This window comes from Centrocercus urophasianus, unplaced genomic scaffold (assembly GCF_019232065.1).
Source record: "Centrocercus urophasianus isolate 14NV4802_14NV808 unplaced genomic scaffold, USGS_Curo_1.0 seq_29, whole genome shotgun sequence".
In the NCBI taxonomy this organism is placed as follows: Eukaryota; Metazoa; Chordata; class Aves; order Galliformes; family Phasianidae; genus Centrocercus; species Centrocercus urophasianus.
In genome coordinates, this window is record NW_024884855.1 from 160,291 (window position 1) to 175,543 (window position 15,253).

Sequence of the window (15,253 nt, forward strand, 5' to 3'; positions counted from 1 at the left end):
TTGGTGTGCTGAAACCTTCCTCCAAAGAGATGCTCTTCAATTGTTTCTTGTCTCCTTTCTGCCAGAAGCTGACACAAGCCTTCCTCTGAACAGCAGCCCTGCAGAAAGTCTGGAGAACCAGACTGAGGTTGACACGGCAGCAGAAGGAGGTACAGATACTGAACAGGCATCTGGGTTTGAGGCGCTGCCTTTCTACTCCCATGTTCTGATTGTTCTCTCCTGGACTGTTCTCTGCAGGTGACATCCCATCTTCCTCCCATGGCCCCGCTGTGCAAAAGCGCAAGCAATGTGATGAGGAGGAGGACGACAAAGCAGAGGAACTGCCGCGCAAGAAAAGAGTCAAGGGTGAGCAGCAGGAGCTTGTTGCAGTGCCTCAGCACAGTCATGCGGCCACTCAGCATTGTTCCGCATCAGAATTTTCCTTGCCCTGGACTATTGCTGAGTGCAGCTCTTGGCACCTTATCAGCAACCTCTTCCTTTCCCTTCAGCTGGACGCAAGGTGCGCGGGAGGCCTATTGACTGGAAGACCACCTTCCCCACAATGCGGAGACTGAAGCGGAAAGCAGCGGAGATGCAACCATCTGCTGCTGAGGACGCCCACGAGCCCCCAGCCAGAAAACTGCCTATGGTAAGAGCAGCAGTAGTGCATATGAGAGGTTTACACTGCTCTTGTAGTAATGGTAGAAGTTTCAAATGTTCCACAGGTCTTCTGTTTCCTCTGAAGGCAGCAGGTGTCTCCCAGGGCACTTGTGGAAATTCTCTGTTGCAATTAGATGTACACAGATTTTGTCCATGAACGCTGCGCTGCTAAAAACTCCCAAGCTCACTTGTAACCCTCAAGGGAACGCTTTCTTCAGGAGCAATGCGCTTCTGTATCTGGGATCAGGCTCAGCAGCGCCCAGGAAGGGAGGAGCAGTCCTCAAAGATCATCCGGTGTTCCTCCTGTCCTACTGTGGCCAGGGATGCCAGCCACATGATTCTAATGCCTGGAAACCCAGCCAGCAAGGCCCGGAATGCCTCTGGCAATGGGGCATCCACAGCTTCTCTGAGAAGAAGAGCCACTTAGAAAACCTTTGAGCCCTGCTTCACACGCACTGTCTTGTTTCTTCCTAGGCGATCCTTGCTTCAGTCCCGCCCGAGTACACCCTGGTCAGCGTTGAAGTCCTGAAGCTTCCAAGCAGGTGATGACCGCTACTTGTTCTTCACCAGTGCCCTTTATCCATTGCACATAAGTTCTTTGACATCAGGGGACAAGTGGAGTGTTAGAGATGTGCCGTGGCATAATCCAACAAAGGAAGAAGCCATCTGCACTAATTTCAATTGCTCACTCAAAGTCTCTGCTGAGTATGTCATGGCGAGCAGGAACTCAGTCTCTAACAGGTGCACGTAACAGAGGATGACTTCTTCATGCATTTACAGTCAAACAATGAGGCCGGCAGTGTGCTTCTGCTACAAAACCTGGCCTGTCAGGTGCTGATTGTTCTCTTCCTTGTTCTCCCCAGTCTGGAACTGCTTCCAGGAAGCCAGGCAGACTCTGTGGCACCATCAGAGATCCCACACTCAACATCCCGTGCCACACAAGAAGCTGACCAGGCGCAGCAGCTGAGCTGCACAGAGGTGGGGAAAGAACACTTCTCTGAGGATGAGGACCTCGAGAAGTTACTGATGGAAGTCACTGACGAAGAACTCGATGCAGAAATTGATGAAGACTCTATGGATATAGATGAGCTCCTAATGGAGCTCTGAGACCAACGACATCACAACATCATAGTCTGATTGTATATTTTACAACAACAACAACAACCATCAATTAAAACCAATCCTATTCCTTTTCAACCCAGTTCCTTGTCTTTCCTATTCTGAGGGGACGCTCTTTCTCAAACTGTGCAATGAGTCTTAAAGCAGAGTCAAACTGGTCAAAATCAGCAGTGCCTGCATTCTGTTCTCCTGATTTCCCTGCTGCTCAGAGTTCAGGGGCCGTGCACCCACTCCACAGCCCTGGGCGGCTGCCTTCAGCATCAAGAGCACAAAGCACTGGTGTGGGCACAGAAAGACGTCCAGCCCCAAGGCCAAACCTGAAACCTCTTCCTTCCTCCCCCCTTAGCAAAACTCTGCATTGGCTTCAAGTGGAAGCTCTGGGGTTCTGCTTCCTTAAACACTGCTTTTGTGTCAACTGCAGCGCTGCCACCCCCACCTCCCACTTTCTCCCCCTTCCCTCAGGTCTCACGCTGCATGGTGTGGTTCTTCTCCTTGAACAAAAGCTGCACACCCAGTACAACCAGCACACCCCTTTCCTTGCCTACACCCTGCTTGCCTGTGGGCAGCAAGGGGCAGCGGCTTGCAGCGTTAGGGCAATCCCTTATTGCATCTGACTCCTGCTTCTCACCCATTGCCCAAGAACAGCCGTGGAGTCACTCAGCTCCTGACAGCCCAGTGCATCTGCACTGGATCCTGGCCAAGGGGGCAGCACGGAATTGGTGAGGCCAGCAAGTGCTGGCGCTTGTGCCGCTGGCGCTAAGGAGCAGAAGGTGGCACCATCCATGGAGCTGCTCTGTACAAGCACCTGGCCCAACCTGGGTCGGGACGCCTCTCAGCGATGAACACAGCCTCAGGGCTGTCTACCAGTGGAAGCTGGGGCAAAGTCAGTCATCATCTGCTGAGGAAGGCCAGTGCATGGTGAACGTCTGCTCTACATTCAAGGCGAGGGAAACCGTGAGCAGAGGCCAGCTCACTCTTCTTACATTCACTTCCCTACTTGTTTATCTCTTCAAATTATAGCATTTCTATCTCAAATGTTGTTTTACATCCACACATTTCCCTTTTTCTGTGTGTGTCTGTGACCATCCGTACACAGGTGTAGGGTATTATGTGAGCCAGTGTGCATCTTCTCCTTTCAGATTAACATAACAGGTTCCAGTTCATGTGCTATGTTCAAACCAGGAACACTAATGCCCTTACAGTAATAACTCCCATGTGTGCCACAGGCCCTGCTCCTATTAACAGAACAGCAGTTATTATTTGCAGGTTAGACACAAAGTCGGCGACCCTCATCGCTCTACGCAAAGACTTCCACAAATAAGGACAAACAGAGTTGCCACTTACACAGAAGACCAATGGGAATTGTTCGTGTAATGTGAAATGCCCTCCTCTACAACCTCCAAGGAATAAAGGTGCTCAAAGCTCACCTTTCAAACACCTTCAGAGGTTTTCAAGAAGGCCATATGTCTTCACAACTTGCTGCAGACTGTTTCCTGGAGTGTGTGCTTGCATGTGACAGCCCTGGCAAGCATGGCAACGTGTTAGAAGCCTGATCAACATCAGAAAAACTGCATTCAATGCAGAAAATCACAGAATGGCCTGGGTTGGAAGGGACCTCAAGGATCATGAAGCTCCAACCCCCTGCCACATGCACGGCCACCAGTCTCCCCATTTCATACCAGTCCAGGCTGCCCAGAGCCCCATCCAACCTGGCCTTGAACACCTCCACGGATGGACGGGGCATCCACAGCCTCTCTGGGCAGCTGTTCCAGCACCTCACCACTCTCACAGCAAAGAACTTCCCCTGACATCCAACCTCAATCCTGCCTCTTTCAACTTCAAACCATTTCCCCTTGTCCTGCTGTTATCCACCCTTTTCAGGAGTTGACTCCCCTCCTGTCTGTAGGCTCCCTTTAGGTACTGCAGGCTGCACTGAGGTCACCCCCAGCCTTCTTTGCTCCATGCTGAACAAGCCCAGCTCCCTCAGCCTGTCTTTGTAGTGGAGGTGCTGCAGCCCCTGATCATCTCTGGGGCTCTTCTGGACCCTCTCTAGCAGCTCGCAGTCTCTCGGGGAAATTTTTATTATTATTATTTTTAAAACAGGTAGGAATCTTACTATTAACTGACAATTTGAAGATAGATCTCTGCCTCCTGTCTCACCATTCAGTTGTACATTTGATCTCCTGGACTAATCCTTACTTCAGCCTGCCCAGTGCATATGGTCTTTAAAGGAGTACAGGCCACCACCGAGGCCAGCCGCATCGCTTTGTGCCATGACCTTTTCCACAGGCAGGTGCTCTTCACATCACACAGGCTGTGGCAGCAGGATGCTCGGAGGGTTCCTCTACTACCATTGCTGCCGTGTATCGGTGTGCATCGCAGCTGTCCAAGGGAACGTTGCCCACGTCTGCCCGCATTACATGGAATGAACATCTCCCAGCTGATGGGAGACAGCGGAATTGCCTTCGTTTGCTTTGCGTGTATGTGTGTGCAAGTTTTGCTTTATCGACTAAACATCCTCTGTGTCACACCACGAGTTTTCCCGTGCTTGCCTACTGATCCTCTTGCAGCGTGGGATTCCGCCGCTCCCCGTGGTTCAGACTCAGCAGCTCCGCATCCCGCCGCTCTTTAACGCGGCCACCGACGGACGCCGCGCTGCAGCTCCCAGCCGGCCGAGCCCCGCGCTCCGAACGGAGGGCTGCGCGGCCTCCCGCCGCCAGGGGGCGCAATAGCGGCGGGAGAGGGTGGTGCTCCCGCCAAGATGGCGGCCTCCACGTCGGCTGGGGCCGCGGACCGGCGGCGGTGGGCTCTGGCTGTGGCGGCGCTGGGCTGGCTGCAGGCGGCGGGTGGCGCCGGGTGAGTGGCTCCCGTGGGGCCCGGTCTCCCTCGGTCGGGGTCTTCCCTTCTCTAGAAGGGGAAAGCGGAGGCCTCGCTCCGGCGCCGAGAGCGCTCCGTGATCCCGCGCTGCTGTCTTACAGGGCCGCCTCCGGCCTGCGGCTGCTGCAGCCCTACCCGCCCGGGCAGCACGGGCCGCGGCACGGCCACCGCCACGTCAGAGACTGTCAGCCCGTCCGGCACGGTAACGTGACGCACGAGGCCTGGCCCGGCGACAACAGCACGGGGCTGCCTGCGGCCACCACCCGGACCTTCGTTTCCTACATCTCCTCGGCCGAGGAGCAGCGCCGGGCCGTTTACGGCCACTTCACCTTCGTGAGGAACCCGCTGAGGACGTTGTCGGTGCTGGAGCCCGGCGGTGCCGGGGGCTGCGGGGAGCGGCGCAGGGTCACCGTGGAGGAGACGGCGCGGCTGGGCCGGTGCCTGGTGGCTCAGAACGGCGGTTACTTCGACATGAGCAGCGGGGAGTGCCTGGGGAACGTGGTGAGCGATGGCAGGCTGGTGCAAAACGCCCGCGGCCTGCAGAACGCCCAGTTCGGCATCCGCAGGGATGGCAGCATGGTGTTTGGGTAAGGACGGGGGTTGGGTTTGCAGGAAGCTCCTGCAGGCAGACAGCACTGCTCAGTTGTAGCCGCCTCCTTGCCTGAAGGTGGATTCGTTACCTGCTGTGCAGTAAGCCCATCTCGCACACAGATGATGTGTTCATTTACAGAATTTTTAAGGTTTGAAAAGACCTCTGAGATTGTGAAGTCCAACCCCAAGCCATCCCCCAGTGCCCACTGACCACATCCTGCAGTTCCACATCTCCACAGTTCTTGAACACCTTCAGAGATGGTGATTCCACCACCTCCTTGAGCAGCCTGTGCCAATGCCTCACCTTCTGAGAAGACATTTTTCTTACTAACCTACCTGAAACCTCCCCTGATGCAACTTGAGATCATCCTCTCTCATCCTCTCACTCTTGGGAGCGGAGGCTGACCCTCACCTCACCACAGCCTCCTTTCAAGAGTTGTAGAGAGTGATAAGGTCTCTCCTGAGCCTTCTCTTCTCTAGACTGAGTAACAGAATCATAGAAACACCAGGATTGGAAAAGACCTCCAAGATCATCCAGTCCAACAGTCCACCTACCACCATATTTCCCCACTAAAGACTGTCCCTCAGTACAACAGCTAACAAAAACCTGCAGGGACAGTGACTCAACCACCTCCCTGGACAACCTGTTCCAGCATCTGACCTCTCTTTCAGAGAAACTTTTCCAAATAACCAACCTCCTGTGAAACTTGAGGCAGTTACCTCTCATCCTATCACTGGTTACACATCAGAAGAGCCCAAACCCCACCTCACTACAACCTGCTTTCAGAAAGTTGTAGAGACCAGTTTCCACAGAGTTGCATAAGTTCAGATGCTAGGTGGTCTCCCACAAAGCAAACACACCCCAGGATTTTTGTGATCTTTCCTTATACATATTTTTTTAATCACTTGACCACTATCCCAAAGCAACCTCTGAGCCATGCTCTTGATAGACTCACAGCATCCCCAGCAGTGTTGTAGATGCCAACACAGCAGAACAGCAGGCAGTGATGGTCTGAGGGCTGGAGAAGCCTCAGCAGTCTCCCAGCAGCATCCCAAGTCTGAGCCCCCCACAGACCTCTCTAGAGAGGCTGGCAGCCTCCCACTGTCACTCACCTCTGGTGCTGCTGTGGGTCATGCTTGGCTGGCACTTGGTTTCACAGGAATCCCAGCCCTTTACCTGCTGTGGGGCACTTGTATAATCAATGAATATACAAGTACTAAGAAATATACGGGAGAGTTTGACTAAGCAGGTTATTACACTAGAAAGAACAGATAAAGGGCTTACCCTTGTTCTGGGTTTGCTGAAAAACTCCAAATAAGAGGGATCTCCAGAAAGAGATCCTCCCCTAGTGGTAGTCAGCTCTTAATGGATCTAGGAGAGATGGAGCCAAGCTCCACCCCTTCCAGCAGCACAGGTGAATTGCCTTCAGCTGTTCTCCCAGGGCCGACTCATTGCTTGCCTCAGGTGATCAATCAGAGGTTCAGGCTGTGATTCAGCAGTTCCCATACAGCACTAATCTTGCTTTGTAGGCACACATCTGGGGGTGCAGGAAGAGCTCCATCCTACTGCCCGAGTTGAGAGCCTTCCAGCTTTCAGCATCGTGGTGTTTGCTACCCCAGTGAGCAGATTCTGGGTGCTGTTTGTGGATACTCTGTGGTTGAGGCTTCTCTTTCTGAAGGTTATTATTATCTGTCCTTGTCATTTTCATCATCCCAGCTGCTGTACAGTGCACTGATGTCCTCATGTAGCAGCTTATCCTGTCAGCAGAGTCTTTCAACCAGGACATAGCAGGTCACCATTTCCTTTGGCCCCAGCTTGAGTGAGAGCCTGCAGCCTGAGACTGCAGAATTGCATTCTCCTTGTGCAGCTCAGACTGCACCTGGGTATCTGCTGTGCTGGATGCTATGTCCTGTGGTGTCACCTGCATAGTTTCCAGCTGCTCTCCGCACAAGCTGCAGCATCTGCTGGCTCCTAGGAGCTGTGGTCTCTGCCCTGCAGCTACATAAATCTCTTGTGGCACCAGCTGAAAGGGTGTGTAACAGTCCCTAATTAGGAGGCAAAAGCTCAGAGCTCCCTTTGATCACAAAGAGCTGACAGAAGGACTTCAGCACTTGGTAGAAGTAAAACACCTGGCAGCTATCCTTCCCCAGCAGCAGCAGGTACACTAAAAGTCCCGGAAGACTTCCTAGGGGTCCCCTGGTGGTTCCCAGAAGACTCTGGAAAATGATTTGCAAGCTGCTGCTTCTGTTGGCTGCATTCACTGCTCTGCTGGCCTTCTCCCACATGCCCTCAGACCAACAAGGTTTGCTGCAGAGTGGTGTGCAATGCGGTGGATTTCCAGCTGTGGTCATTCTGGGTTCACATCCCATCGTTAAAAGGGATTTCTTTCTGCATGTTTACCATTCAGGTATTTTCAGTTATGCTTTTCTTCAACCAAGGATGCTTTCTTCAGCTACAGTTACACACTGAAAAACGATCAGGCAAACATCCAGCTCCCACAAGACCTGTTTGGAGCACATAAAACAATTGGCATTAAACCAAAAAGCACTGGCAGATCTTGCACAGTTGCAAGTACAGCTGTTCAGCTCCAACCTTTGCTGCTGTCTTCTATGTGTTGCAGACACCAACTAGCAGCAAGTTTTGATGAACCAGATCAGCACCCTCATTTTTGAGAGGAAAATTAGGAAGCATCCCACCATGGCACACAGTGCCTAATCATGGAAATGGTAGCTGAACAGTCCTTCCTGCTGGCTGCCAGGGGAAGTTTTTGCTTCTGGAAGAGGAGAAGCAGCAATCCTTGATGGAGGGAGCAAGTAGCATCCCTCAGAGCAGCTGCAGGCAGACTGGTTGCTGTTGCTGAAAAGCCCCTCAAAGGCTGTTTGGTGCCACTGCTCTGCAGAGTGGAAGCTGACAGATGCAGAGGTGTTAAAGATACTTCCCCAGATCCCTGAACATTTGGCAATGCTTTCTGCCCTTATCTTGGCTCAGGTCCACAGGCCACATTGTTGGCAGGAGTTGTTTGGTGCAGGGGACAGTTGCTAACGGTGGCTTTGTATATAACAACTGAGAAGAGGCTCCACTCTGGGTGCTGAAGGGGTGCTTTGCACTGCTTGGCCTCTAGCTTTGGATGTACTGGCATTTGTTCAAGTGCCTCTTGCTCTTCTCCCTGCCTCTGGGGCCTGCTGGCAGCAGAAGAGGCTTTCACATGATGCTGCTGTGACTATGGATAACCCCTCCTGCTCTCTTTTTCCTAGTTACCTGTCTGAGGAGGATGTCTTGGATCAAGAAAACCCCTTTGTGCAGCTCGTGAGCGGGGTGGTTTGGCTCCTGAGAGACGGAGAAGTGTACATCAATCAGAGTCAAGTGGCAGAGTGTGATGAAACTCAAACCACAGGTAAATATTGTAAAGCTTCGCAAGGTTGTTGGAGGGTGAGGGGAGCTTTGGAAACTGTTGTCTAGTTGCTACTCACTTAAGAGGTCCAGATTTCTTCTGTGCTGCTTTACCTTCAGTCTGCAGCAAGTGCACTACTGGAAATTGACTGTCTGCATGGTGAGGCTGTGCTCATCTGCTCCGTGTTGAGGAGAATTTGCTAAGAACTGTGCAAGTAGTTGTACAACATGGTAGCTGTTAATTCTTGTCTGGAGAAAGAAAGCAGGTGATACCTCCTGTAGGAGTTTAAAACTGGGGGCTTCTGAACCCCCTTCCTTTGTCTGGTGCCAGATAGAAATGTGACAGTAGAGCTTCTGCAAATGTGATTCCTAGGTGTCTTGGATGAAGAAGAGGAACCTGGGCTCTGTTCTCATTGTATCTCAGATTAGTGAGCTCCTTGCTGGGAGCTGTTTTGCAGGCAGTTGTGTCTGAACAGCCAGTTCTGTCACCCAGCTGCTGTGTGAATTATTTCCTCTCCTGCACAGGAACCTTTGAGAAGTTCATCAATGTGATATCAGCCAGGACTGCAGTTGGACATGACAGTCAGGGGCAGCTGGTCTTGGTTCACGTGGATGGACAGACCGAATCTAGAGGGTAAGGCCAAGGTCATGGTAAGCCCCCAGGGAAGGTGCAAGTCCAGTCCTTAAATTCTGTCACCAGAGCTGGAGGAACTCTGCAACTTCCAGTAATAAGACAGAGATGGGCAGAGCTCAAGAGCTGAACTAAAGACACTGCTTGACAATTTGTGGTAATAGAGAGGCAGAGCCACAGGATGCTATGGCAGCCTTCAGGTGGAGGGTCAGCGTATCTGGGATGGGAGAGCTGCTCCCCTTCTGCTGTGGAGAGTTACCCAGTTTCTAGCACAGCAGCATCATTCAGTAGCTGATCAGTGAAGAACCATTTGCTTTTGCAGGATCAACCTCTGGGAAATGGCCGAGTTTCTGAAACAGCAGGGAATCATCAATGCAATCAACCTGGATGGTGGAGGGTCGGCAACGCTGGTCCTGAACGGGACCCTCGCAAGCTACCCTTCAGAGCACTGGTAGGTGCTGCTGCATGGTCACTGCACAGCTCCTGTTAGTGTGCAGAGCTCAGTGCCACCCTGCTGCTCTGCAGGGGACTCCGTTGGCATTGCTGAGAGCTCACAGTGCAAAGGCAAATGTCAGGGGTTTCAGAGAGAGTGAGTCTAAAGTAATTTAGTGACTACCTACTTTTTCCACTTAGTTATCAGGGACATGTGGCAATGGGGTCTGAAAGCAGCCCTTCCACTGTGAGGTTCAGAGTCACATGTTCACCCCAATTAGCAGAGATCTGTGAACAGATTGTTATGGGAGAGAAGCACTGACTTGTAGACTTGGTCCTGCCTCATGCAGGGTACCTAAAGAATAACGTGCATTAGATTTAGATTTAGATTAGGTTTAGGTTTTTGGCTGTTTCTGATTGTAAACGAGAAATGAGAGAAAGTCCTATTTGCAGTCTGGCCGTTGAAAGCCAAGCATTGCTGTTACTGCAGTGATGTCACTTCATCAAAGCAAATACCATTCAAATAAAGGCATGTTGAACACCTAAGTTAGGAAAGCTAAGACTGCTTAAAGAGGTGCTTTGCTTGCATGTTACTTTTAATCCTGTTTTGAGATGACTTCTGTCCAGTAGGAGCTAATACTGAGTTCAAACACTGACTCAAATCTAATTTTTACACTATAGAAATTCTCCTTTGCCAGTGAGAATCAGGATGAGTATCTGTGGTTGTACCAACCTGTTTCACGTAGGGCTGGAAGCAGCAAAGCGCTCGCACGCCTCACGGGCCCCGTCTTCTATCCCCAGCTCCTTTGACAACATGTGGCGATGCCCTCGGAGCATCTCAACCATTGTGTGTGTCCACGAGCCTGCCTGCGAGCCTGCAGACTGCAGCGGCCACGGGGACTGCGTGCAGGGACAGTGCCACTGTGCTGGGGACTTCTGGAGAGGCCCAGCCTGCGACACCTTGGACTGTGGCCCTTCCAACTGCAGCCTGCATGGCGCCTGCACTGCCTGTGAGTCCCTGCTGCACGCGGCTCGGCGGGTACCAACAGCTCCCCCTGAGCTGACCTCTCAAAATCCGAGCAGTGGGAGGTGATCTGGGAGCTGTCGTGGGTGGGCGTTTGTGCCTCAACTCAGTGAGTTGTTCGGGACTCCACTTCTGATGGTTCCCTGGCAGAAAGCAGCCTGATCTCAAGGCTCCTGGTTCTGAGTTCCTGCTATTTCTAAACCTGTGTTGTAGCTGTTAATGCCTGTTTGTTTTTACACAGCTGGATGCCTGTGTGAGGCTGGCTGGGTTGGCAGCAACTGCAGTGAAGGTAATGCTGATTTCTACTCCACTCTGATTTTTCATAGACAACAAGGGATAATCTGAACCCCTTCACTGTGGGCTGGCTGCCTGCAGTGGTGAGGAGGTTCCTCTGAGAGCCTTTTCCAGGAGGGAGCAGCAGGGGGGGGAGGCTGCAGTGTGCTCTCCTTTGTCAGTGTGAGTTTAACTGCAGAATTTACAGTAGGGTCGCTGTGAAACATTTCAATTTAAGCCCTTTGCAAACCACCCTTTTCCTTTCATCTGCTCCCTGGGTCGAGACCCAGACTCACCTGCTTTCCTGAGCAGACATCAACATCCCAGGCCAGGGAATGCTCTGGGCTATAAGCATGGGGTGAGGCTGCTTATGACTGCGATGAGGCCTGATGAGATTTCTGCTCCCCTGCAGCTTGTGTCAGTGGTTTCTACGGGAATGCTTGCAGCCAGAAATGCCAGTGCCAGAATGGTGGCTCGTGTGACCCCGTGCATGGAGCCTGCTCCTGCCCAGCTGGGTACTATGGCACAAGCTGTGAGCATGGTAAGGACTGGGGAGAGGCTTTCTTGTCTTGTTTGAGCCACCTCACATTGGCAAATCAAGCGTTGAGGTCAGTTTCACAGCTGGAGTGTAAGGTTTCCAGCTTAAGGGCCTTCCTTCCAACTTGAGTTGGCTAAAATGAAACAGAGGGAGCAGAGAGGAAAAGGGGGTTCTCTTTGTCATTAGAATGGATCCCTGTTGAGTCTCTGCCCAGAAAAGCTGTGTTGCTTTTCCAAAGCTCCTGAGTAGAACATGAATACCTGCACGCCCTTCCCTTGGAGGTGCTGTGGCCAGGCTCTGCCTGGAGCTCAGCCTTCAGGTGAGCCAAGTCAGCGGCTGCCAAGACTCCTGAGGGCCCTTCTGGCTTCCAGCCTTGGACCTGCACCTGTGCATATACAGCAGTAACAGAGCTGGCAACTCATTCAGTTGTGTAACTGCAGCTTCCCTGAAGCACTCAAGGCTCCTGCAAACCTGACTGAACAGCCTGCTCTGCCGACAGGACAAGTTAATTATGGTGTGGGTGTGAACTTCTGCTGTGCATAGTTACTTTAGTGATGCTTTGTTCTCAGCATAGAAACACTCAGCCTGATCCCAATTTTACAAAAACCTCTTTGAACTGAACAGAATAATGGCAGTTAACTTAGAGTTCGATGCTTTCAGGCTGCTGGGGAACACAGGGGGAGGCAGACAGCTTTGTCAAGCTGCTGGAAGCTTTGGGATTGGGAATCTGATCATTCAGCACAGCTAAAGAGGTCTGGATACTTGTCTTCAAACACAAGCACCTCCTTCCCTTTAGGGATTGGCCATTACACCACCTCAGCCCCCTCCAGCTTTTGCTTACAAGCCAAAGAGTAGGATGGTAGCTCAGAGGTGGCAGGGAGGAAAACGCATTGAAAGCAACAACGCCTGAGACTGCTATGGGGCCAGAAGCAACCTGAACACCTGAGCTACGTGCAAAGGTTGAGGTTCTCCTAATGAGCACATCCCTACCTCCTGACACACTGCTGGTGCAGCTGACAGAACAGGCATGGAGGAAGGGTTGGGGATCAGGGGGAACTGCAGGGTGAGAGACTGGATGAATTCAAAGCACGTGGAGGTTTGACAGCAGCTGACTTCTTTGTAATCCATTCCCTAGCATGCCCCATGGGCAGGTATGGGCCCAACTGCCAGCAGCTCTGTGCATGTGAACACTCATGTCCCTGCAACCCACAGACAGGCAGCTGTAACATCACCTATGAAGTGGCAATACAGGACCAGCTCAGCAAAGGTACTGCTCACTACAGTGGTGTGGGGTGGGTTGGTTTTTTTTCATATTTGTTTTTCTTTTGTTTTCTTGTGCATTTGGAAGAGCAGCTTTGGCACATGTTCTGTTTGCTTAGTTTCAAGGCATGGGTTTCTGTTACCTTCATTAAGCTTACCTTTGTTACGTGGAATTTTAAGCTCTCACTTTCTTCCCTCTGTTCTTTTTTGTTTTCCAGCTTGGAGGTGTTTGGCTTCCCCAGATAAGGAAAAGAGCAACGAAAAATTTTCTCTGTCAGAGTAAGTAACACTAATCAGACAAGTGTGCATGCACAGAGTGATGGAGCAAACTGCTAAAACACAATTGCAAGACAAGTGCTGAGCTGAAGCACCTTTGGTGACTATTTATATGCTGAGCCCAGCATGCAGCAGCTTACACTTAAATACCATTTGCTTTTCCTCTTCCACTGATGCACTGTGTATAAAACAAAAGGACACTGAGTCCCAACACCAGTGCACAGCTTCTGTGCTATCAGTGAAGCTGCAGCCTCTCTGCAGGCACAGTTGATCACTTGCTAACTGAGTGTAAAGCAGAAAATATCCACTGCCAGAGGAGCCTTTCAAAGGCTTTCGCAGAGCCTTTTCTTGCCTACCTGAGAGCAGAACCACAAGCTTGTCATCACAGAAGGGAGTACAAACCTTGAGAAAACGCTGAGACATGTGAGAGCAGGTCAGGAGATGTTGCTTATGTGGATTTTTCTTTTGTCTGATAGAAGAACCTGGATCTCCGTGACCTTTGTCTTGGCTCTGCTTCTCACAATTAGTGCCATGGGAAACGTGGGCCTTTTTCTCAAGGCCAGGTCAGAGGGGCAGCATGGAGGTGGCGATTATCGCTATCACCCCCTGAGGGAGATGAATGGAGAAGCCAGCCACACCTTCACGTCTGCTGCCTGTGAAGCAGAAGATGCTCAGGACCAAAGTCAGACACTCCTTTAGAGTCCCAGCTGGGAAAAGAGAAGAGGTATTTCACTCTGCACCTTGTACTGCCATTCAGCACTGACTGTTACAGAGAATTTTTAGATCCAGAGTGTAAAACTGCTGACAAACCCAAGAGCAGCAGCAGGGGATTTTAGTTCAAGAACTGCCTCGCTTCTTACCCAGCCCTGCTGAGGACAAGGCTGGCTGCCCTTACCTCTCCACCTGCTCTGACTGGAGCAGATGAGAGCTGCCATGCGAGGATGCAAGCCATGGAGCCAGCTTCCACACACATAGGAGAGAGTTCCACAGCTGCAGCAGAGTTGGAGCCATGGGTACTTCAGAAAGGTCCTTTGTCACACACACAGTGGTACAGTCGCTAAGTGTCCTGAAGAGGTAAGATAAACTGCATGTTGCCTCCTGCATAAAGATAGCCATAAGGAAGCTGCCTTAAGGATTATCTGATCTATGGTTATCTGCCCTTCCCTTGTGAGATTTTAAGATGCTAAAACAGCTGCAGCGCAATGAAACCACAACATTCTTCCTCCTTGCCACAGCAGTAGGCTCAGAGGCTGACACGCAGGGTTGTGGCTTTCTTGTGCCTTCTTTCCCCTTCCCCCCTCCAAACCTTATGGTGACTGCAGTCAACATCCTCAGTCCCAGGACTGATCTAACAGGTGTTTCACAAGCACTGTCTTTTTGGTCGATTCTTACAGCACAGCACCAGGAAAAGTCTGACTGGTGCACACACCTCAGCCTTGTCTTCTCTCCTACCTCCCAGGAGCAGCTCAGCCAGAGGTACTGCAGCACTGAGCCCTCCCAGCTGGGCAATGAATGGAGGAGGCAGCAGGACCTGACTGAGCCCAGGGCTGGGCTCACCACACCGCAGCCTGCTCAGTCTTCCCAGCACCAGGCTGCCCTCCCTCAGCTGCTCAGGGTCCCTGCAGCCCTTCTTGCTTCCTGCTGCTGGCACTGCCTTTCCATTATGGGGGTGGCAGCCATCAGGGAGCTGGGGCTGTGCTCTCTATTTCAGGCAGCCCAACATCCTGAACATCTCAGCTGGAAACTGGATGTTTTACTGGAGCACATACTTGCACAGTGTTAAAAAATATATATAAATATCCGGGTTTGCTTCCCTGGGAGGAGAAACTGGCCTTTAATATGCTGCTTTAATGCTGCACTTTTATTTTTAAAGCCTGAAAGACTGAGCCTGAACCTTTCTAATGCACTCTATTTTTAATCTCTTCAAGCAAAAGAAATGTAAACTTTTGTGCCACTGTTGGCATCAAAATCAACTTGTAAACTGAAGATTCTATTTTTCTATTGCTCACGGTGGCAATTTGAAACATGAATAAAGTCAATTAGTAATAACTGCCTGAAAGTGGACTGGTTAATGCTCGGCTGCAGGAGGAGGAACCGTTCGTCCCCAGTTGCTCTCAGTGGGTCATTTAGCCCTAACGAGCCCTTCCCATGTTAAAGAACAGTTCTCAGTTGCAGGGCTGCCCGTAGCAAACTACGTCCTGG

The 15,253-nt window shown here is 51.4% G+C and overlaps 1 protein-coding gene across 1 annotated transcript; it reads left to right on the plus strand.

Moving 5' to 3' along the window:
• Positions 1-4,519: 4,519 nt before the first annotated feature.
• NAGPA (N-acetylglucosamine-1-phosphodiester alpha-N-acetylglucosaminidase) lies at positions 4,520-15,100 on the plus strand. Its single transcript, XM_042828159.1, has 11 exons — positions 4,520-4,614; positions 4,737-5,222; positions 8,482-8,621; positions 9,143-9,251; positions 9,571-9,699; positions 10,482-10,690; positions 10,946-10,993; positions 11,390-11,518; positions 12,651-12,782; positions 12,994-13,054; positions 13,528-15,100. Exons 1-11 carry the CDS (start codon positions 4,520-4,522, stop codon positions 13,748-13,750), a joined length of 1,761 nt encoding a protein of 586 aa, XP_042684093.1. The 3' UTR covers positions 13,751-15,100.
• Positions 15,101-15,253: the final 153 nt, after the last annotated feature.